Source organism: Pinus tabuliformis, chromosome 9, assembly GCF_031772625.1.
Source record: "Pinus tabuliformis cultivar Carrire ecotype Pingquan chromosome 9, CPIR1, whole genome shotgun sequence".
In the NCBI taxonomy this organism is placed as follows: Eukaryota; Viridiplantae; Streptophyta; class Pinopsida; order Pinales; family Pinaceae; genus Pinus; species Pinus tabuliformis.
The window spans coordinates 1,341,085,670-1,341,110,656 of NC_142307.1; the positions used below are offsets into that span (position 1 = coordinate 1,341,085,670).

Here is a 24,987-nt window from a genome sequence, read left to right on the forward strand (position 1 = left end):
CCAAAACCTTGAACCCTGAGGCTTGGAGTACCTACCAAACTATAAATCTTAACATGATCTTGTAACTTGATTAGTAAACCAAGACTTTTGTGTAAAATTTCTGGTAAGGAGAAACCTCCATTATAAGGAGGGACCGAATCGCTCAATTCAAGATCTAAGTTTTATTTCTTGCCTCAATTAAAGGTCCAAAACATATTAGTTAAGTCACTTGTATCAAAAGGACAAGTGATCCCTCATAAAATATGTTCTGTCTTGATGCAATTAACATCTCAAAAAAGTGCACTATTCTAGGTCATAGATCCAGTATACACTAGAAGACAAGTTGATCCAAAATTCTCAAACTTTTCTACAGTAAGAAGAGTTGAATCTGTGAAGACCAAAGAAGTCTCATATCTCAGGAAATTTGTCTACTTCAAAGGAAGAGCAAGGTTTCCTATCCCTTTGATTTGTCTTTATGATACATACTAATCTCATTTACAAGGCGAAATATTTTGCATCAACTTACTAAGCCAACAAGGTCATTGTTCTGACAAGGTTTGCAAAACATGTTACAGTTGCTCAAACAAAATTGAGACAGGAAAATGAAGTCTCATATTCATACCAACAAGGGTACAAATCTAAATATTGTCGTTTAAAATATAAGGTTTGTTGTAAGTTTTGCAAAGGAGTCACGTAATGATGAAATCGAAGTCTCGTCTCTATAATAGTTCCTCGGGGATGAAGTGCTTGAAATGAAGAAATCTATCCTTGATACTCATCTCAGATGAAGGCATGAAAGAAATCCCTTTGAAGAACGTATGGACTAAGTCTCAGGTGGCCAAACTAAGTATAACCACAATCCAAGAATAAATTCAGTAAAACTTTGGAGATGCAAGTTTACATACGTTACTCAAGACACAAATGCTAATTTTATATATTCTCTATCAGATTAAGTATTGGGTAACTATGAACCATATTTGTACCAATAATGTTTGGCAGATATTGGATTACGAAGTCAAGATTGAGATGGGGTGTTGATATGCAAAATCAGTTTGTTGATCAAAGTTGAACACCTGAAGATGTTGTTTAAGATTGAGGTCATAAGAACTGAAATGCATTAACACCATTTGTTCAGTTAAGAGGTTGAGCACATCATCAAGGTCAAATATCAAAGCTATAGTATTACAATCCAAGGATATTGGATTAAAAAATGTTGATTTGCTAAGGGGATATGAACTTCTAAAGTATTGATCCCAAAGTCTCTTGGGGTCTTGGCATTTGGGCGCCTGCATATTGAGAATCTAGGGTTTAGAAAACCCTAGCAAGTAGAGAAAAGGTTGAAGAGAAAAATTTTATCAAGCTACAATCAATGTGCTAGTCTATAAACCCTAGCAAGGGTTTAAACAAGAAAGGTCTAGGAATTGTACCCTAGAAATGGTTGCTTCTGCTAAAAGAAGAAATCCTAGTCTATGCTTGATGATGTGGATGAAGTTGTCTTATAAGTTGGATGCCAGATGGAGCTAACAAAGTTGTAGATGTATGCAAGAAGTCCATAAGATTAAGAGGGAGCTGACTTTTCTCAAGAGATAAGTATTCTATAAACCCTCCTCTTTGTTACTATTGTTTTTGTTGTCTTTACCTTTGAATAGTCTCTTGTCTATATATATCTTTTGTATTTGTTCTTTCATGGCCTCCTAGTGAGGATTGCGGGTCAATGGCAAGGGTTGCCTAGGCTTTGGCGGTAAAAAATAGACTTCAAAGGGAATTGGAAGCATAATTTGACATAAAAGGTCTTACACTACAACTTAGGACTTAAGGATACATCGATTTGGTTGGCAGTGTTGATAATGAGTAGAGATACCACTGATGGTCGAGATTTGGTATGGTTTCTTAGAAGAGCATGAAGCAAGATTATGTTGCATTGCAGAGGCAGAAGTTATAGCAGCTTGTACAATTAACTATGAAGTAGTTTAGCTCTATAAAATGTTTGATGGACTATTTGACGACATACTGGATTCGATCGTGATACTCAGAGAACCTAGTTTTTCATGGAAAGTTGAAGCGCTTTATGGTTTGAGAGTATGGTGTAGATAGAAGCAAATAAGCTACAATGGATCTCCACATATGAACAGATAGTTGATGTAAGGAAGTACAAGTACTTATTAGACAAGCTTGGCCTTGTGGATTACTTTTCCCAGGTTGAGAGGGAGTGAGGATAGACACCTTATTCTCCATGTGTCATGTACTATGGCCAGAACTAACAACTGTAAATCAAGTACATGAACACGAATAGGGAAAATAGTATATTGGATAAGCATCATGGACCGACATTCTTGAGACATGTATTGTGACCAAGACTAATAGCCATAAGTCAAGTACATTGATCTAGTATCAGAATAGTCCAGAGGACCGACATTTCCTTGCGTCAAGTATTGCGACATCAAACTAGGAAATGGTCTTGTGGAGGACATACTTTGGTGAACCTAGGTGTAGTATGTACCTTGGAGAGGCGGCTGTATGGTGTCCTATTGAATGTCTCCCAACATTGTGCTCTGATCTAGTGGAGAGATAGAGCTTACTTATCAAAGCCTTGGTAATTTGACAATGTTGGTCATGATGATATTTATATCGATGCTTATCAATCTGAATCCTTTCTTATAGAGCTCTTATACATGAGAATATTTCGATGAGTCATTAAAAATACCTCTAGCTAAGAGGGAATGTTAAAGTTGTAACTAGGGTTCAGTGTTCATAGATATATTTTATCATTGATGTATTTATTATATTTTGTCAAGCATGTTCTTTATGTCAAAATCAAAAAAAAAAATTATTTGTATCATGTCCCATTTGGACATTTAAAATAAAGAAAAAATATTTTTTTTTAACATATTTTAGTGTCTCCAAGTTGACCAAGCCAGCGCTTTAGAAGACAAATCAGCCTACCCAAAGGACGAACTAACAAATGGCACATAAGCAATTTGATTGCTATCAGCATTTATCATCTATTTAATTTATATAACTATGCTAATATTAATTAACCTTCAAATTAATGTAAACATAATAATAACAAAAACTATGGAAATTTTCCATAAAATGTTTACGTTGTTAACCAGATTAAGGCCTACCCATTTTTTTCTTTTATTCTTTTATTTTCATTAAAAATTATTAGATTTGAAGATTTAAATAGTTTATAGATGCCACCCAAAATAACATAATATTTGGGGGTTTAAAATGTTCTCTTTTAATGATATGGTAATCAACTTATAGACCTATCCATTTTTTGCTTTTATTTTCATTAAAGATTATTAGATTTAAATAGTTTATAGATGTCACTCAAAATAACATAATATTTAGGGGTTTCAAATGTTCTCTTTTAATGATATGGTAATCAACTTATCTTGTAACCTAGGTTCAAAGAAAATATATAAGAAAAATGTATATTAGTGAATAAATTGAATTTCCACTTTTATTTTCATCAAATATTATTAGATTTGAATGGTTATAAATACCACTTCTAGTAACCTAATATTTGGAAGTTTAAAATGTTACCTGTTCTAACAATATGGTAACCAACTTATCTTGGAGCTTAAGTTCAAATATATATTTGCTCTTTTGAAAAGTAAAATCATGTGAAGGGATTAAAATACATTTCCAAACATAAAAAAAAAAATTAACATGCTATACTACACTCAATAATACATTTGTCCATTATTTTTTCTTTTCAAACGTCCACAGTTTGAGGATTATTCGTTGTAATTGTTCATACATGCAAGAAGGGAGAGGGTTACGTCTTCTTTGGAGTTGCGGAAAGTTGCCTCTTATAATAATATGCTATTCAACCTATGTTGCACGGTAGGGTCCAAAGATATCTTTGCTCTTTTGAAAGGTGAAACCGTGTGAAGGGATTATAATTTATCTCCAAAACATAATTTTGTTAACGTGCTCAAAAGTACACATGTCCAGTATATGACATCAGAAACTATAACCATGAGTAACATCTTTTAATCCAAAAAATTTAATATCGGAATCTATAACCATGAAAAAAATCTATTGGTAGAGGCAATGTTTGAATTGTTTTTGATGGTGGAAATGGATTCAGCTCCATCTAAAACTTCTAGGGCAGCTAAAATTATGAATTTTGACAGCTTTTACTTGGATTTACAAAAATCCCTGCCAGATTTTTTCAAAATATGACCAGAATTTCCATAACTTTCAAGGCAAAAAAGCATAATTGTTAAACTACGGCAAATCTATTTGATTGTTTTAATCCAAAAAAAAAAAAATATGGCCAGTGGTTAGTCCATACCATCAATAAATGAAAGTATGTTGTTTTTTAAAACGCCTTTACGCTATCAAATCAAATGAATAAAATAAAAAATTTAGAAAATGACAGCCTTAGAAAAGAGACCAGGGACCTCCTTTACTTTCATATGGAGAAGCCAAAAGCTACCCTTGCCACATCTACAGAGTGGGCCTTATATATGAGTAACCTTTGCACGACCTTAAAGGATGTTGCGTTCGTTTTTAGTCCTAATACTATACCGGGATAATACGAGTGTAAGAAGGCTCCTTAAAATACGATTCATGTATAAACAAATGGGAGGCAAAAGGCATAAAATGGAACATAACCAATGCTTTGCATGCAGCAAGCTTGCCCGTATGAAAATTTCAAACAAAATTTTACAATCTTTATGTTTAAATTAACATATCCAAAACCCGAATATAAAGCATTAAGAATTGCATTGAATAATATAGGTATTCTATTGGAATTTTATTTCACACTATCCTTGCAACAATACTCAAGCAGTGACATGAATTGTGCGATATCTTAGGTTATGTGTTCGGTTAGCTCTGTTCCGCCTCAACTGCAAGTCGAAACTCCTCATTCCTGTAAGAAAAGACATGCAGGTCAATCCTTTCCGCATTTCAAGTGCAGATTCAGAAAAGGAAAAGACAAACAATCCATTTCTCAACCCAATAACTTGCACTGCAGTTTCAAAAAACGGATTCCCTTTACATTGTGGTCACAGACCTGTCCATACAGAGAAAAATAAAACTACCAAGATTGAGGAATGGAAGTATAAAAAAATATTTAAAAAACAGGTGTTCATCAGTTAGATTTAAAGTGTTTCACAATATCCAAAAGAAGTCAGTGTGAGAGCAGTCATTTAAAAAATATGAAATAAGACAGCTGTAAATTCCCTGGAGTTGACAGATTTGATAGCTAAGTTGGCCATGCATATTTGAGCTAGAATAGGTACGTATAGGCTCCCTTGATTTTGATTGTCGTACGAACGTAGGCATGTCGGCTTGGCTGACGTAAGTTGGGAAAGGAAGCCCACTAGATTATGCACAGGCAAACAATGATCTGTAATGTAGTCGAATTGTTTGCGACAGTAATATGAGGTGCAAGATTTTCAAGGAAAAAGAAGACTTGTAAACAGCAAGCAAAAGATCAGTTATATTAAGAACAATTGACTGAAAACAATGAAAATTATGTATATCAAAATAGTAAATACTAACTGATCTGTTCTGAGATACACATCTTGAAGCAATTCCTGTGTTTATTAGGGAAAAGCAATCATTTTGGTTGGCATCGTTAGTCCACTAAGCTACAAAGCTGAGAGATGGGGACTCGTATTAATCTGACTTGATTGCAACTGGTATTTTGAGAATATGATTGGATGATTCCACCTTGAGGGAACAAATTGATTGGATCAATGGCATGTTAATGCAAGGGCTAAACTAAAAGGTCAGCCTTGCAGGGGTAGCTGATTCCAAGTGACAACAGGTTGAATTTGTGCTGAAAATCAGACAACCTAGAACATAAATGATTCTATGTATTGAAAAGGAGTGAATAAATCACCTTGAATAGCCTGATCATTCCACTGATTCCCTTCATTTCATACATGAATATGCACTCCAAAATTATCATTCATTAATTATTTATAAGATCAAATTGAACTACTTATTGCCACACATAACAATAAAGTCTGGTAGACCTATAGACATGTAGACATCCCTTTAATTAAAACAAAAAGTCATACAGAGTATTTGGGAAGCTTGGAAGAAAGCAGCCCCAATCCTTTCTTGGCATGGGAATGGTCTTAGAAGTTAGAAGAGGGTTGGATCTGGCTTGTCATTCAGTCTAGACATGGAAAGGCCTGTTAGTAATTTGTTGCATGTCTTTGCATGATGCATGGCCATATTCTTTGGATGACACATGGCTATCTCCATGCCATGCATGTCCTTACATGTGTTTGCATGTCTATCTGTACACTTGTAGACAAATAACAATAGGTCATTATGGATCCTGTTACTGCATCTATAAGTATGTCGACAAAGGACTGGACAAAGTTAGATAGGAAGGAAAAGAGTACAATCCAGTTGGGTCTTTCAAATTCAACACTACTGAATGTCTCAGGAGAAAGCTACAGCCAAAGAATTATGAGATAAGTTAGGGACTTTGTATTAGTCTAAATCCCTAGTAAACAAACATTTCCTTCGAAAGAAGTTGTGTCTCCTAAGGATTAATGATAAAGACTCCATTACGGAACACCTAAATGCCTTTTAACACTGTGGTAAGTAAATTGTTGTCTATTGATATTAAAATTTCTGATCATGATAAGTGCGTCGGTTTTTTGTGTTCTTTATTTAACTCATGGGATAGTCTGGTTGTAGCTATTGGGAGTAATACAACCACATTAACCTTTGATGATATAGTTGCATCCTTGCTATCGGAAAAAACAAGGTTTAAAACCATGTATAGTCAAAGCACAAATGCCTTATCTGTAGGAGGTTGTCCCCAAGAACGAAATAAAAATATGTCCTCAGGGGGGGATCTAAATCTAGAGGAAGGTCGAGATCTCCAAGAAAATTCTTAAGAAAATGCAAGAAATGTAGTAAAAACTAGGCATTACAAAAAGGATTGTAGATTTAGAAGTGTTGACAAAGGAAAGGGAAAGGGATCTGATGATGTTCCTTCCACAAAGCGGAAGACCTCCTCAGAGGGAGGAGGGAATGCATATTTGTTGAGATTTGGGTACCTCGGAAGGTATTTCCAATTGGAGAAAACCCACAAAAAGGAGGCTTGTGGGCAAGATACAAGTGTTGGGGTTTTGGACCCAAAGGAATGGACTTGAAACCCAAGAAAAAGAATTTAATTTGATAAAGAGTCACGTAGGCTCAAGTCGGCTAGCAAGGCCAAGGGACATGACCCTTGGGGTTTCACACCCCTTGGAAAAGTATAAATAGAGGGCCAAAGGAGCGGCTTAGACACAAGTGAGATGTGACTTCATTTGTGTAGATTAGCCCTAGAAGGAGAGCCACAAGGAATCTGGCCACAGCCAAGAGCAGATGTTTGGAGGCCAAGTTTTGTGACAATGTAGGGTCTGTTTGTGATCTATTTGATGTCTTTTGGTGATTTGGAGGAACAGAAGTCTGGCCACAGTAAGGAGGGCAGAAGTTGCAGGAGCCCGCATCCATAGGGGCCACAAGGCCTACCTGTGACAGTGTAAGGTATGTTTTGTGATTTGTTTGATGTCTTTTTGGTGATTTGGATGAGTGGAAGTCTAGTCGCAGTAAGTAGGGTGGTAGCCACAGGAGCTCGTAGCCACAAGGGTCTGCTGGCAGCCGCAGGAGTGGACAACAGAGGAGCCTGTAGAGGGCTTCTGCAGGCAGAAAAGTCTGGCGGAGAACTAGATTTGGGGGTCGTGGGCTGGATAGGGAGGCCTAGAGCTTCAAGGTTGCAAGGTAGAGGTTGGATAGGGAAGTCGAGAGCCTTAGAGCTCAAGGAAAAGGCTGGGCCAAGAGCGTTGAGGAAAGGAAGGAGCCGAAAGTCAAGGGTAAAGTTGCAAGCCTATGGAAGGGAAAAACTGAAACAGTGGGCCAAAGGAGTTGGCAGAGGCTGGTAAAGGACTGGTAAAATGGTACTAGAGGTTAACAGTTGACTGCAAAGGACAATTGGTCAGCTGTAGTGTACCATGGGCTAAAGGAGCAAGTCCAGGTGAGTTTAGGATCATGCTGGTTGTGTTTTTGTAGACAGTTGATTGTATTTATTTGGTGGGCAAATGAGTCCCCGATCGACTAGGCCTCAACCCTAGTTGTATGTAGCCGAAGGACAGACTTGTATACCGTGTACTATAGCTTTGTATCAGGGTTTGTAAAGGGCCATGATCCCTAGTACAGGAACCCTAAGGTTTTCTTATTGATGGACTAATAAGGAACATAATTTGGGCCATAAAATCGTGTCTACTATTGTTGATCTCATTATTATTATATTCTACTGTGCAAAGTTGTTTTTGGTTGGGCATCTCAAGTGTGTTTATGTGCTTAGCTAAGTCATAGACCAAACCTTGGGTGTGTGGAAATTCCAACAATACTTGGCTTCTTCAAGCACACATGCATATCATGATGTATGGTTGATCGACTCAAGTGCTTCTTTTCTTATGATTCCCCACAAGGAGTGGTTTTGTGAATATGAAAAGTATAATGGAGATGATGTTTTCCTAGGAGATGACTTGATAACCAGAATCACAAGACATGGAAAAGTCAAGTTGTTGCTCAAGGATGAAAGGATTAGAACCCTCCTTGGGGTTTTGCACATTCCAAATCTATCTAGAAATTTGGTATCTATAAGTAAGATGAGTGATGCAAGTGTACATATTGTGTTTGAAAAAGATACCTACCAAATGGTTCGAGAAGCAGTGATGTTGATGGGGGAAGTTTGGAATAGAACTCTGCACAAGCTGTTGGAAAGCACTATCATTAATAGGTGTAAAAGTTCTATTGTTCTTCTATTGTTCCGAAGGGTAGAAATGAAGAAGATAGAATCCTTACTGCCTTTGGCGAAAAGACAATGGTATGGCATCAAAGACTTGGATATACTGGAGAGAAGGGTCTTCAATAATTACATGGTAAAGGTATGGTTAAAGGTAGGTTTGATTGCACTCTAGATTTCAATTTCTATGAGCACTGCATATATGGTAATCAGAATCAAGTAAGATTATCATCTAGGTGCTACAAAAGCAAAGGGAATCACAATGATGTGTTTGGACCTATGTTTGTTTCATCATTAGGTAAATCTATGTATTATGTTTCATTCATGGATGATTTCTAAAAGGTTCACATGGATTTATTTTCTCCGAAAGAAATCTAACACCTTTGATAAATTTAAAGAGTTTAAGGCTTTTGTAGAGATTCAAACAAAGAAGAAAAGAAAGGTGTTGAGGACAAAAAAGATGGAGAGTTCTATGGAAAGGAATTCGAGAAATGAAGAATAGTAAGGCAAAAGACTAGTCTATACACACCTCGACAAAATGGAGTTGTGGAAAGAATGAATAAGACGTTGATGGAAAAAACAAGGAGCATGCTTAGTGGTGCTCAGTTAGGACAAGAATTCTAGGTAAACACAGTGAATATTGCTTGTTACTTTGTAAATCAATCACTCTCATCAATGTTGGCTAACAAAGATCCACATGAAGCATGGATTGTTAAGAAACCCTCTCTTAAACACCTTAGAGTTTTTAATTGCAATGCTTATGTACATGTTCCAAAGGAAAATGGAAGTAAACTGGATAATAAGGCTAAAAAATGTATCTTTACTCATTATGAAGATGATATAAAAGGTTATAACTTTGAAAGCAAATAACTAAGAAGACTATTTGCAATCAAGATATTGTTTTTGGAGAGGTTAATGTTGAATTTTCTACAAGATGCATAGTAGATACCAATCTTCTAATCTGATAATTATACACAAAAGATTTCAACAGTAAATCAACAAAAACAATAAAGATCATAAAGAGACAGCCATGCACAATAGAGACAACAAATTTTACCTGGGAAACCCAAACTTGGGAGAAAACCCAGCAACTCTTCTTCTAAGTGAAATTATTCTCTAGCAAGGTTTACAATTCCAAATTGGTCTAGAAATTTGTACCGGAAATCCAAGTCCAAACTTCAGTGAAATTTATCCTCTATATGCTCCCACGTGTGGTTGTTATAGAAGAGAGATGATGATGAATAACTGATCAAATGAAGTGTCACATCATGTATATATGTACAAATTGAATGGGTGCATTTACCCCAAGGGACACATCCCTTCATGAGCTAGGCCGACTTGTCCTTTTTCAGCCTACATGAAGCCCAATAAAAATTTGAATTTTTATTTTTTTTCATAAATCTTCTAGGTTGACTTAGGAGGCCTCTTGGCATGTGAGAATACCTCCTGATGCTACACAAAAATCAATAGTCCCTCTTAGTGAGGGAGGTATTCTCCTTGGCTATAGCAAATTTTCCCTTGGCTGAGATTTCTCATCCACAAAAAAAGTTCATGAGCTTGGTATGTTGATGTATGTCTATAGATAACTCAATCCTAGAGTGGGCAATGTGAGTATCCAAGGCCTTTTACCTCTGGCCATAATCCTTTATGGCTCCTTAGGCAAATGTATCAATCTCCTCTAGTCAAAGATCTTTATGACCTAGCCAAGTCCTTTTGGTAGCCAAGTCTTCTAGCTTCTCAAGAGAAAATATGCCCTTGGACCATTCACCCTCAGCGAAAATCATTTATGGCTTCTCAAGTGAATTACATCTATCTCTTTTGGTCAAAGTCCTTTATGACCTACCCAAGTCCTTCTGGCTTCTCAAGAGAAGATCTGTCCAATCTTGTATTTTGCCCTTGTAATTTCCTTGGGCCATTCACCTTTCTAGTCAAAGTCCTTTATGACCCAACCAAATTCCTTCTAGCTTCTCAGGTGAATGTATCCATCTCCCCTGGTCAAAGTCCTTTATGGCTTCAGGAGATGGTCTACCTAATATTGTAAAGACATCAACACTCCCTCTCAATGAGGGAGACATTCTATGTCACGCCAAGCTTGTCTCTCAAGTATACAAACCTCAATCTAGACAGAGGTTTGGTGAGAATGTCAACAATCTACTCATCTGTGGATATGTATTGGAGCTTCACTGCTCCTTTCTGCACCATGTCTCAAATGAAGTGACCTAATCAAATAATCCTGCAAGAAGCTTTTGAAGCCACATTGTTTCACGTTTTGCAACACTCACTACGATATACTCTGCTTCTATTGTCCTGAGTTCGACAGAAATTTGCTTCATGTTAGATATCATAGTCGATCCCAAGTTGAAGCAACACCCCCGAGGTGCTCTTTATGTCCTTTGCACTCCCTGCTCAATCTAAATCTATATATTCCTGCATCCTTACTTCACAACTTGAGACATATCTCAAACCATATCCAACTATACCATGTAGGTACCTCAACACATGCTTTGCTACAACCCAAAGTACGTGCCTCGGCCCAACCATAAACTAGCTCAAGGTGCTCACTACAAATCAAATATCTGGCTTGGTGTTAGCCAAGTACATCAAGGATCCAATCAATTGTTTGTACATTATGAGATCCACCAAATTTGAATCTCCAATCCCAAGAAATAGCGTATCTAGCCAGAATCCTGTTGAGAAATCTAGGGCATAGAAATTAAGTGATTTCTCTTCTATTAGTAACTGCTTGTGAGTGATTTTTACTTCTTTAGATTAGGATCTTCTTTTACTTCGGTTATTAATTTTCTTCTTCATCAAAAAGCTACCAATGCATAAATCATAAAGAGATAAGACACACAAAATATAGGCTATCAGCCAGGGCCAAAACCTCTCACTCTTGAGAGGAAAACCTGAACAAATTCTTCTTCTTATAGAGATTCCAATTGACAAATACCAAGACCAAGACCCTTGACCTATTTGCCTCTCCAAGACCAAGACACAAGTCCTCTTTCACTGCTTCTCTTTCGAGCCCAAGTCAACACTAGTCAAGCTTCTACTCCTTCCTTTTTTTCGGCTACCCTTCAACTTCGGCTTCCTAGTCCTTCCTTAGTTTCAGACTCCTAGAATTAGTCCTTCTTTGCATAGGGATTGTTTCTAGCTTGCCTTGGATTCCTCTTAGACTTGTTCTTCTTCCAATTCAACTATCTAAGAGGACTGTAATTCCTCTTGACCTTACTGCAACAGATGACCTCCTTCTACGCATATGTGACAGCAGAATTACCCTAAAACAGATCCAAGAAAATGAAGCTAAGAGCTTCGCTTTTCTTCCTTCTCCCCTCGCTGATAATTAAGCTCCCTTCGCACTGTTTTACTTCAGACTTGACCGAATTACTGTTCTGCAATTTCACTCTGAAATGGGATCTGAACTGGGCTATTTATAGTTGTTTGGCCATGTATATAAGCCGACATGACATCAAGATGAGCCGACATGTCAGTTGGAGAGATGATTAATTCCATTTGAAGCCAACTTGAAGAGGGATGCCTTGTGCTTGTCTTGGAGGGCTTTCAACCTTATCTAATGACTCATACAAAATGTAACATGCCCAAGAAGGGTCCTTCATACATGACATTGACTCAATTTGACTTTATGACCAATCCTAAGGACTCACAATGGGAGTCAAACTAAAAATAAAATTCCTTGCTCATGAAACCCATGAGACAAGCATTACAATAATAGTTTTATTTTTCTTCTTTTCATCAATTACATAAAAACACAATTACACGTCATTACGAACCTAGTTACTTTTCAATAAATCCTTCATTTCAATCTTCGAGGGCAACTCCTTCAGACACTAAAGCAAGTCTTCCTATGGTAGTCTTGGTCGCTCCCTCTATCACGGAACCAAATTCTCCTGCCACTTACTCCCTCTGTCACGTAAGTCCTTTTGCCACTGTTGCTCCCTTTGTCACGTAAGCAAGTCCTTCTGTTATTGTTTTTCCCTCTATCACGTAAGCAAGTCCTTTTGTTATTGTTGCTCCCTCCACTCTGCCTGACGGTTTGCTCCTCGGAACTGGAACCTCTTCTTGCCATTTGGCACGATCCTGGATGTCCTTAACAATTTGTACAATTTCTTCCTTTTGAACACCAATCACTCTATTGAGTCTGTGCTCGGGCCCTTAGGTTATACAAGAACCTATCCATCAGAGACAAGAGCAAAAAATATCCTTGTACTCCCTCTTACAGGGAGAACCCTCTTGCCACAAACTTTGCTCTATTCTTTCGATGTGGCCATTTGCCTCCAGAATTATTGCCTTGGCAGACTTCACGATGTGCCTGCAAACCTCATTCAAGAGGCCATGGAAGAAACAATTATAATCAAGCAAAAAATACAAAGACAAGAAGCTCACCAAGGAAAAAAATAACAATAATCAAGGGACAAAGATGTGAAGTACTAATCTCTTAAGTAAGGAAGAAATTGTTGTGTTGTAGGGATTTGTCAACTCCCTCTTGATCCTTTCCTCAATGAAGTCCATATGCAATCTCATTAGGCTTAGATTCCTTTGTTTCTCCATTCTGCAAATTAGGCTTAGCAAGCCATTCATCGAGCTATCTAGCCACACCAAAGGCTTAACAACAAGCTAGCATCAACACAAAGTCATTCCACATGCTATCAAGGAGATAAACCAAGTATGCATCCAACACTTCAAGTCTTCTCTAGGGTTTACAAACCCTAAGTCTTCGTAAGCACATAAACAGCAAATAGCTTTGTGAGTCTGGGCTTGTCTATTCATCCCACATACTCCTTGTTGCACATTAGTTTCACCATTCCAACCCTTTGTACAGCCTATCCTAGGCTTGCGGCCTTACTGTCCTCTTCACAGCCTCCTTGTTTGCATCAACAAGCTACTATTGCAACTTTAAAACACACTCGGCCTCTCTTGATTGATTGTGGGTCACTTCAAGAACATTCTTTGACCCCTCAGCCAGCACTCATAAACCCTCTCAGGCCTTCGGCCTTCCTATACAATCCTTTAGGACACACTTTCCATCCCCTTCTGCCTGCAGATGACCCTAACCAGGCCTTTGATCCGCCCTTCCTTAACTGTGGCTAGGTCTCTCCCTCAATCCAACTCCTCATTTGTGGTACCAGCACCCTTGGTAATGTCTTCCAACCCTGCAATCAACCCTAACTAGGGCTGCAATTATCCTCAAATGGTTGGCAAACCCTCTGTTAGAGCTTGGCCCTCCTCCTGGTAGTTGCAACCCTACCCTTGACTATCCCACCAACCCTAAAACGTGCTTCCTAGTTTTTGGGTCCCTCTCTTGGAGCAGATCCTAAACTTGGCTTCCTTCCTTGGACAGATCTTCCAACTTAGCCTTCTCTAGTAGACTGTGGCCTCCTCTAGGGCTCTTCTCCTCCACACATGTAGTCCTTCACATTGTATTTAGTGGTTGCTCTCTCCACAAAGCTCTCATACCATGTTGAATTTTCGACAAGATGCATAGTAGAAACCAATCTTCTGACCTAATAATTACGACCTACTAAGCTTCAAACAGTTTATCTAGTGCTACTAATATCATTAAGCAATTATACATAAAAGATTTCAACAGTAAATACAACAGCAACAATAAAGAGCATAAAGAGATAGCCATGCACAATAGAGACAACAAATTTTCCTTGGGAAACCCAAACTTGGGAGAAAACCCAGCAACTCTTCATATAGGAGAAATTATTCTTCGGCAAGGTTTACAATTTCTAATTGTCTAGAAATCTATGCCAAAAATCCAAATCCAAACTTCAATCAAATTCGTCCTCTATTTGCTCCCACGTGTGGTTGTTATAGAAGAGAGATGATAATGAGTGAGTGATCAAATGAAGTGTCACATCATGTATATATATACAAGTCGAATGGGTGCATTTACCCCAAGGGACACGTCCCTTCATGAGCTGGGTCGACTTGTCCTTTCTCAACCTACATGAAGCCTAATAAAAAATTGAATTTTTATTTTTATTTTCATAAATCTTCTAGGCTGACTTAGGAGGCATCTTGGCATGCAAGAATACCTCCTAATGCTACACAAAAATCAATAGTTAAAGATGTTCTCAAACAGGAATTCCTACCAAGGGAAAAAGAACCAAAGATAATAGACTTTAAGTTGAAGAATGAAGAAGTTGATTCAATAGAAGAACATGAATCAAGCGAAGAAGAACCTCATGCCCCAATATTTTGGGGATCGGTTCGAGAAAAGGTGACCAAAAAGGTATTCTTCACTTAAGTTTCAATGTAGTTTTTCCTCATTATCACTAATAGTGATCCCAAAACTATTAGGAGGCAATGGATTCAGAGGATGGTAAGCTATGGAAGAAGGCCATGGTTGAAGAAATGGTTGCCTTGGATAAGAATGAGGCTTGGAATCTACTTGAGTTGTTGGATAGAAGAAAGCCTATTGGTAGCAAATGCGTGTTCAAGAAGAAGTTGAATGCAGAAGGTGAAGTGGAGAAGTATAAACTTCACTTAGTAGCAAAAGGATATTCCCAGGGAGAGGGAATCATTTTTGGTGAAATTTTCTCTTGTCGCTATATTAACTTCCATTAGATTTCTCTTGCATATTGCTACTGCTTTGGGGCATATGGATGTGAAAAGGAAATTTCTACATGGGAATCTTGAAGAAGAAATATACATGAAATAGCCAAACGTTTTTTCAACGAAGGGGAAAAGCTGAAAAAGTCCCAATCTGGGTTAAAACAATCTTGAAGGATGCGGTATCAAAAGTTTGATACTTACATGTTGGGGCTAGGTTTTTCAAGAAGTAAAGTCTATAGTTGTGTGTATTTCAAACTAGTTGGTGCTCATTTTATTTATGTGATCTTGTGTGTTGATGATATGTTGTTGATTGGAAACAACTAGGAAATCATCAAGAATGGCAAAACTTAGTTGTCTTCTAAATTTCATATCGAGGATCTTGGTGCTACAAATTTTATTTTGGACATGAAAATTAAAAGAGCTCAGGTAAATAGTAAACTCTAGTTGGAACCACAAGAAATATGTTGAGACAGTATTGCAAAGTCTTAATATGAAATAATATCAACCAGTAAAGATCCTTAGGAGAACCTTTTTCTCCTAAGGTGTAGTTGTCTAGCCAGCAACTCCTACCATGGTCCACAAATAGCCAGTGTCAGTTGCCTCTTAGTTATTCTTCAATCAATACAATCATTTGTCTAGCATATTCATCTGATGAAGGTGGGATCGTTTATTGTGAGGTACACTAACTATTATTGCATGCAAGTGCTTTCATTTAATGTTTTTGGCATTATAGTACGGACTCTGGATCATGCATTGAAAATTGGATTATAGACCATGTTACTTGAAGTGTATACGTGTTTCGTTATTGCACCTCGGTGGTTATCATTTGCTCCTAGTCCAATGTGACCTGCCTTAGGGTCCTTCTTTCACTATCTAAGAGGATTACAAATAGGAGGATTTGATTGTGGTAGCGTGTCCATGATATTCATACTTAACACTTGCTATTTTTCCCTTGTTTCATTATCCCATCTTTTGGTTGGTTGTTGTTTGTCACTCATATTGGTTCCCTATATACCTCATCCTATGAGAAGAAGGAGTTGAAGTGCCCAAGGTTGATGCAGCTATAAAATAGAAAAAAGCATAAGCCAAATGTTAAAATGCAAAAGAATGCAAGAGATGTAAAGCAAATGAAAAGCCAATTTAAGTTGTGCTCCAGTGACCCAATGTTCCACCAAGGTTCCGGGATGAGGGGGCGAGGGAGCGAGGGGGCGCGGGAGCGGCCTATGCAAAAGCTCCCTACCATTTTTTAGGAAACGTGGGGGAGCATCAAGGTCTTAAAAATTTATAAATATAAAATATAATTTATTAATTGAGTCCACTATGACAATTTGGTTTGAATTGAAAAGCTTCCAAGCACGATCATTGATATGAATTCCTGGAACAAGAAAGCAATGAATTTGAAAATTTACACAATCCTTCTTAGAAGAATACTTAAACAAAGAGAGAACTGTCCTTCTTAGAAGAAAACTTAAACATAGAGAGAACTCAGAACTATAGTGGATTATGTATAATGATTTTAAGAAACTGAACTTCTAAGTTCTTGACATATTAGTTAGGCAGGCCATAGATTTTCAACTGATAATATTAATATATGAATAGCCTATTTGGCAATGCTTCCATAGGACTAGCCCATAGGTCTGATATACCTTCACAATTCTGTTTTAGATACTGCTAACCTAGAGAAAAAGTCTAAAAGAAATCATTTTTGGAACTTGGACTAAACGGAACCTGGATGCTTTTTCCACAGGTAAAGACCATAGGCCTAATATAGTAATAGGCTGACTGTCTATTGTTTATTCAGTTCCCAGGTAACCATTGCGACAGCCATAACCTTGTGCCATAGATTTTTCCATCGGCAATCTCATGCAAAAAATGATAGACACGTAAGTGGAAGTTACTTTCTTCTTTTCATGTTGTTAGACTGCTTAGTTAGTTTCCATTTTACAGATCCTGCTGGTTTCTTTCTTTGAGCGAATGTATATTTTGAACCCTTTAAGTTCTCATGGGATCAAAATTAGATGTCAGGGCAGAATTTTGAGAAATCATATAGGAAAGTAGTTGGGTGGCTAGTGGAATATTAACATTCTGTATTTTAATTAGGTCTTATTATATCAACAATATTATATTTCAGTCAGGTCTCATCAACACAACGCATGGTAGTCAAGGAGGCAGTCTTTTAAGTTTTTACAAGTCGGATTTTTCACCCATACTTGTGGTTAATTGGTTCCTGGAAACAAAATACTAAAATAGTCAGATCCACTTTTCAAAACATGTGACAGTAGGCTCTTTTCCTAAACCTACTATCACCATGAACGGGGAGAGCCCATATTGAACCGATTCAAGGTCTTGGTTTTCCTAGCTTGCACTTTCAACAAATTGTATTAATTCACTGACTTTTTTTAGGTAATTTACCTTTTGTATACAATTCCTAATACAATCAATAATGATACAGGCACTGTTTATTAAAATCCGAACAATGAAATCCAACGCTGTGAGTGGAGCGCTCAGCGAACTTGCAAAGGCTGTGAGTGTGTTGTTCATGGTTCAGGGTGCCGTTTTTATAACATGAAACAACGATTTTACAAAACCCTAAACGTTAATTAACTCTTAATTAAAGATTGAGTTCAGCGTTTAGTTAATTAAAATGGTTTTTAATTCATTAAAGGTGTGCCACGTCCCCTCTCGCCCCCCCCCCCCCCCGTCCCCTCTCGTCCCCCCACGCCCCCCCACGTCCCCCTTTTCGGAAACACCCCCTCAGGGAAGGGAAACGTTTCCCTGGCATGTCCCCCTGAGTTTCCTCCATTTTGGGAGCGTGGGGAAACGTCCCCTACTCGTCCCCAAGTCCCCGGAGCGCGGGGGAGCGAGGAAACTAGACCCCTGGGGGGGGCGAGTCCCCGTGGAACACTGTGCTCCACCCTCTCTTATATAGCCACTCACCCCTAGAGTTCCATGAATCCTTCATGCTTACCGAAGTAAAATGAACTCTGAAATAATATCACAGCCCCGAAGGAGCAATGAACTGCCTGTCATTAAAGGGGGATTATATCATCTTTACATGATAATCAAGGAGTCTTATTAAACAAGCCAATTAAAGCAAAGAAAAAGGAAAATCAAGGACTTGGAAAAACAAAAATGAGGGAAGGAAACTCAAACAACTAACTGCTTCCTCTACAAAGGCGCTCATGGATGATGGTTTTACATAACCTAGTATAGGACCATGACACCTTTCATGAAGTAAACCCTAGACCATAACACCTATCGCATTACACCTATCATTTGGAAGGGTTGGCCCAAAAAGTGTTCCCCCCCTTAAGGTTGAAGTCACCTAATAGGGACCTATGATAACCTTCCCATACCTAAATCTAGCAACTTGCATACAGTCATAAGCTATTGAGACATTTGAAGACGATGCATGTATGAATTACTTTGATAATTTCACATTAAATATGGTCCATCTTGATGTTCTTACAATTCTTGTACCCATGATGTTCATCTCGATTCTCACTTGATTCCTTGAGTATGTACTAGATTGCTTTTCTAGGTGCATCCAAGATCCCTTAAGGGATGATATGATGTTTCTCCAACTCTTCAGAGAGGACATCCAACCACATTCCATGATGAAACAAAACACTTAGTCAAGGACGTTGGGACACCCTTTGAGGAGCATTGACCTTGAGGATGATTTGGCACAAACAAACCTCCACCTTTTAGGACCTTGAATGCTAACTTTCTGGGCTTCGACGTTGCTTGGAGAGCGAGTGTACACCTTGAGATGAGAGGACACCCCCATGCTAGCATTGTGCCTTCTTAATGAACATTGCTCTTCTCTTGATGATGATTGATGATGATAATTACTTCAAGCCTCTTTGGAGGGAAATTTGCACCTTTTACGTGATGACTCATGCCATGGCTTCATGACTTCACCCATATACTACACTTAATGATGATGTGTGTTGAAAAATGTAACTAGTGTCGGTCTTCATAATTGCATTTGAATCATGATGTAATGTATTTGTTAAAAGAAAGATAAAGAAGTTTTATTATAAAAGAAATTGACTAATTAAAGCATGGGTTTCATGCTTGGGTCAATGGTTTTTAGGTCAAAGCCTCCATTGTAGGCTTCTAGGGTTTATGTCAAGTGTCCTTGTCTGTGTCATAATGTAAAAGACCCTTCTTGGGCTTTGTCAATCAAGAAAAGAAATTTATTTTTATGTAAAATAAGTAATTTCGGCCTCCTCCACCAAGTCGGCCTCAACCTAGACAAGTTAGCCTAATTAGAGAGGTAGAAACCACTAAAAGGGCAGCAACTCGACTAATTTGGAACACATCATCAACAAGTTCGATCTGCAGTTGTTGGAGACAAAAAAAGGTATGAAATTCAACGAAGAGGAAGGAAACCCTAGGAAGAGGAGGAAGGAGAAGAAAGTCTTTGTCAAGCATAAGAGGTCGAATTTTCTCTCTCCTTGTCTCACACGTGCGAAGTTGTTGGGTCGCTGGAAGGGCCAAAATTGCAATATTGTTGCTGGGTCAAAATTCTGAAGTTGTTGGGGGTTGAAATTCTGGGTTGTAGTTGTTGGACAAGAAGAGACTACTGAAGTTCATTGAATCATATTGGAAGCCTGACTTGGTGGAGGAGGATGGTCTTTTGGGCTTGTCTAAGGTCTTGGTCTATCTCAATTTGATTAGTGGAAGAGTTTGACTGGATTTTCCCCTAAAGAGGAGTTTTAGCCCTGGCTGAGTGCTAACATCTCGTGTTGTTGATCTTCATGTTTTGTTTTGATGATTGCTTGATGAAACAATGATAAAAGAAGAACATAAAAAGAAGATAATAATTCTACAAGAATATCACATGTAAATATCAATATAAGAGAATCTTTCTACCTTTCTGATTTTCTAACATGGTATCAGAGCTAAGGTGAAGAAGGAAGAAAAAGGCACCTTGAAGATCTACTGCAAGGGTCAAAAGATAAGGATCATATAAGAAGAGGAAGGTCTACTATATCAAGAAAAGAAGACATGAAAATAAAGTGTGAAAACAAGCTAAAAGGAGCCTCTAACTATAGGGCATGGAAGAAGAGGCTAGATCTTATTCTCGCCGAGCATAAAGTTTTGGATCTTGTTCAAGGAAAAGTTAAGAAACCTACATATGATGCAAAAAAGAAGAAGTTCAAGGAAACCGACATCTTGGCCATGAATTTAATAGTAGATGGAGTAAATGACAATCTAATCCCATACATATCCAATATAGATTTCGCTCAAGAAATGTATGAAGCCCTCTCCAAGTTGTTCACCATCAAGAATATTGGTCAGATAGCTAGTCTCAAGAATGAACTAAGAACAATTAAGATGATGAAAGATGATATTGTTTCATCATATTTTGTAAGGATCTCTAGGATAAGAGATGAACTCCAAGCTATAGATGAAATTGTACCAGAGAAAGAACTCGTGATTGCTGCACTACTAGGTCTACCAAATCTTGGAGCTCCTTTGCATCAGGGATCAGCAGTTGGAAAGATACTCCAACCTTTGAACAAATGTGGAATGCATGCAGTCAAGAAGAAGCTCATATCTCGTTAGTAAGTGACAAAAAGGAGGATGAAGAAGACAACATTTCAAATGCCTACACTGCTCAACACAAGAAGAAGGGTGTATTCAAGAAGTTTAAAGGACCTAGGAAGAAAGTTGACCTATCCAAGATTGAATGCTACAATTGTCATAAGATGGGTCATTACAAAAGTCATTGTCCTAAAAATCCAAGGAATAAGAAGAGAGAAAGAGAACATGCGAATGTTGTTGATGAAGCTCCACCAAAGAAGAACAAGACAAAAGAATCTGAAGTCAAAGACTTATTTGCTAGAGACTCTTAGGGATACTATCCCTTGCATATCCTACTTTAAGTTTTGCAATGTTTTCTTTTATGTTTTGATTTTCATAGTTCATAGATTCAATATATTTTGTTAGAAATTCTTGAAGTTGTTTTGATAAGTTGTAGGTATCCCTCAGAAAGATTGCATTAAGAGGGAAGCCTTCACCATTTTACCAAAAGATAAGTATCTTGTTCCTTTTTTTTTCTTTTATGTTTGGTTTCCTCCTCACATCAAGATTTGTTTGCATTTTTTACTAATAACCTTTTTCTTTATATTTTCCTTGGTAGGAAAGCTTGCAGAGTACACAAAGGTTGTGGCGGAGACTTCAAAAGAAATACTTGAATCATGAAAGAAGCTCTGTTTCAAAGGAAGCCCTTCAAGATTTGATGCCCTACAAGGTTTGTTAAAGAACTACTCAAGCTATGTCTTAGACTACAAGTTTTGTTGCAAGGTTTTCTTCACACAGAAGGTACGATCATTCTTCTTTTGAAATTAATAACATCTTTATGTCTAAGGTTTTGAATCATAAATATTCTTGTTAGGGTGATTAATCATTAGATTGAAACTACTCTTGTTATTTTGTCTCTTGTCATTTGATCATTTTTGTGAAACACTAACCTTTAGGGTTCACTGTAAAACCATAACCTCTTGATGATAAGGGTATGTCAATGTTAATTATGAAACCCTAGTTCTCTTAGGATTTGTTGATAAAGTCTAGAACATATGATGAAATCCTATTCTTTTGAAGTTTAAGGTTTTGGTATTGTTATGGTAAAAACCCTAATCCTTTTGGGTTTACTGTTAATGTCCAAATTATATAATGAAACCCTATATTTTTAAGGTTTGGTGAATTAGGGTTTATGAACAAAACCCTTGTAATAGTTATAGTAAGATCCTAGGAATGAAAACCTAGGTGTATATTCTTCTGTATGATCGAAACCTAGCTTGGTCAAAATTGTTATCTAATTTTGGAATTTGATGTTTGCATCTAGGGTTTACAACATAGAAAGAAATGAAACCCTGGAGATGAAATGTTGGTATGCCAAATTAATTGTTGATATTCATGTTTTAGAAATCTAGGGTTTGTAACAAAACCCTAGTAGAGATTGATATTCTAGGGCATGATAATGAAACCCTAGAAGTATATTGTTTTTGATTATTGATATGATTTAGTTTTGATGATGAAATCTAGGGTTTGCAACAAACCCTAGTAGAGTTTGACATGTAATTTTAAAGGCATATTGTTATGATTGAATTGATATGTTGATTAAGTTGTTGATATCCAAGGCTTTATGTCTCAAAGATGAAGTCTAAGGTTTATGGAAAAACCCTAGCAAGATGTTGAAGTCTAATATATATAAAAGATTTGACCCTTGTTGATCATGAACATAACTAGGTTTAGGTATTTGATGTCTAAAGCTTGAATGTTTTGATGCTTCCATTGTAATGACATCATTTTGATGTAGTTGACTTCATGCTTTTGTATATTTGTACTTGGTTGTAGTATTTATTAAATTCTCGCAGGTATATAATCTTCAAGATGTTAAAGATAATGATGAGCATGATGAAGGTAGGTAGTTGTTGATCTCCCTAAGTTGAGAGGGAGCTTGGATAGAAGAAAAGGTATATCTCCCCCGCTGAGAAGGAGGGCATATTATGATAGTCATAATGAGTACCTTGAAGAAAGAATGAAAGTACTACAAATAGATGTTCACAAATTTATGAAGTTTAAAAAGACTTGAGAAATACTAACATTGTATTTGGTGCTATTGAAGAAGTGAAAGAAGAAAGCTTCCGACAAGTTGTATTTGGATAACTTGACGATGATATAAGTAGCATCAGAATGATTAAGGACCCCAAAGGTTTGTGTTTACTTGTATATATATTTGAAGGTTTATTACTGATTGAAGTTGTGATTGTGTCAGATCTCTCCGTAAAAAGGTTGAACGTTTGAAGCATGCTTAGATTGGTGGATATAATTCTCTGATTAGGAGAGATGAAGCATCTTGTGGCAACAAGACGCTTGGGAGGACATTTGGTCGGCCTATGTTTTGATGTCTAGATCCCGAAGTAGGGGGTGGCGTTGGTCTTGGAGCTCCGACCTTGGCTACACACCTAGATCCTTAGGTTGGTGTTAGAGCTTAAAAGCCTAATGGTACCTAGAGTGGCTAAAGCTTGAGTACACCTTAGTCCCACCCGATTAGACTACCCTAGTCAGCTATCTAATCTGTAGCATTGTGTGTGTTGTGAACTCTTCATAAAGTATATCACTTTGAGATCTTCCATGCACCTTTGTATATATGTAATTATGAATACCTCCCTAGTTAAGAGGGAGTGTTGAAAACTGTAACAAGTGTCGATCTTCATAATTGTATTTGAGTCATGATGTATTTGTCAAAAGAAAGAAAAAGCAATTGACTTATTAAAGCATGGGTTTCATGCTTAGGTCAATGGTTTTTAGGTTAAAGCCTCCATTGTAGGCTTCTAGGGTTTATGTCAAGTGTCCTTGTCCATGTCATAATGTAAAAGACCCTTCTTGGGATTTTTCAATCAAGAAAGAAATTTATTTTTATGTAAAATAGGTCATTTAGGCCTCCTCCACCAAGTCGGCCTCAACCTAGACAAGTCGGCCTAATTAGAGAGGCAAAAACCACTATAAAAGGGCAACAACTCAACTCATTTGGAAGACATCATCAACAAGTTCAATCTGCAGTTGTTGGAGACAAAAAAAGGTGTGAAATTCAAGGAAAAGGTAGGAAACCTTAGCAAAGGAGAAGGAAGTCTTTGTCAAGCATAAGAAGTCAAATTTTCTCTCTCCTTGTCTCACACGTGCGAAGTTGTTGGGTTGTTGGAAGGGCCGAAATTGCAGTATTGTAGCTGGGTTGAAACTCTAAAGTTGTTGGGGGTCGAAATTCTGGGTTGTTGTTGGGTTGTAGCTGCTGGACAGGAAGTGACCACTGAAGTTTGCTGAATCATATTGGAAGGTTGGCTTGGATAAGGAAGAAGGTCTTTTGGTCTGGTCTAAGGTCTTGGTCTATCTCAATTTGATTAGTGGAAGACTTTGACTGGGTTTAGAGAGGGGTTTTAGCCCTGATTGAGTGCCTACATCTAGTGTCGTTGATCTTCATGTTTGGTTTTGATGATTGCTTGATGAAACAAAGATAAAAGAAGAACATAAAGAGTAGATAATAAGTCCACAAGAATATCACAAGTAATTATTAATATAAGAGAATCTTTATGCCTTTCTAATTTTCTAACAAGTGGACTTTTGGAGGATGACGTTAGTCGGCTTGAGAGTGTTGTTCTTGGCGATGAGAAGACTTGACTTGTGGGATGAGACAAACCCCTTGAGTCATCCATTTCTCTTTTCCATGGAGAGACGTGACTTATGGGGATGGTGTCACCCAATGGAGGGGATTTTGCTCACACGTAGGCTAATTGAGACTATTTTTCACGTTATTTGAGCGACTTTTCTTGAATGAAATTGTGATGTGATGTAATCTCTTTTCATGGATGCTTATGCTGGATCTTGGATGATGCATGGTGGAGTAAGTTAGTTTATTTGCTCCATCTTGGTATTATGTTATATTAGATGAATGAGATCATTTGCATCTTGAAAGTTGATTAGTCTTCTTCTACCTTATGCGCTATGGAGGCCTAGTTGAGCGACTTTTCTTGGGTAGAATTTTGATGTGATGTGATCTCTTTTCATGGACGCTTATGGTAAATCTTGCATGATGCATGGTGGAGTAAGTTAGTTTGTTTGCTTCATTTTGGTGT

At 37.5% G+C, this 24,987-nt stretch overlaps 1 protein-coding gene across 2 annotated transcripts in view; it reads right to left on the bottom strand.

The window, feature by feature from the left end:
• Positions 1-4,535: 4,535 nt before the first annotated feature.
• Positions 4,536-24,987, bottom strand: part of LOC149153479 (fanconi anemia group D2 protein) — a 36,263-nt gene continuing 15,811 nt past the window's right edge. For both annotated transcript variants that reach the window (XM_089439228.1, XM_089439229.1), the window contains one exon: positions 4,536-4,867. Coding sequence is in view for 1 of the 2 variants with exons in the window: in XM_089439229.1 (XP_089295355.1) it covers positions 4,825-4,867 (43 nt within the window). In the remaining variant the exon portion in view is untranslated. The remainder of the gene's footprint in view (positions 4,868-24,987) is intronic.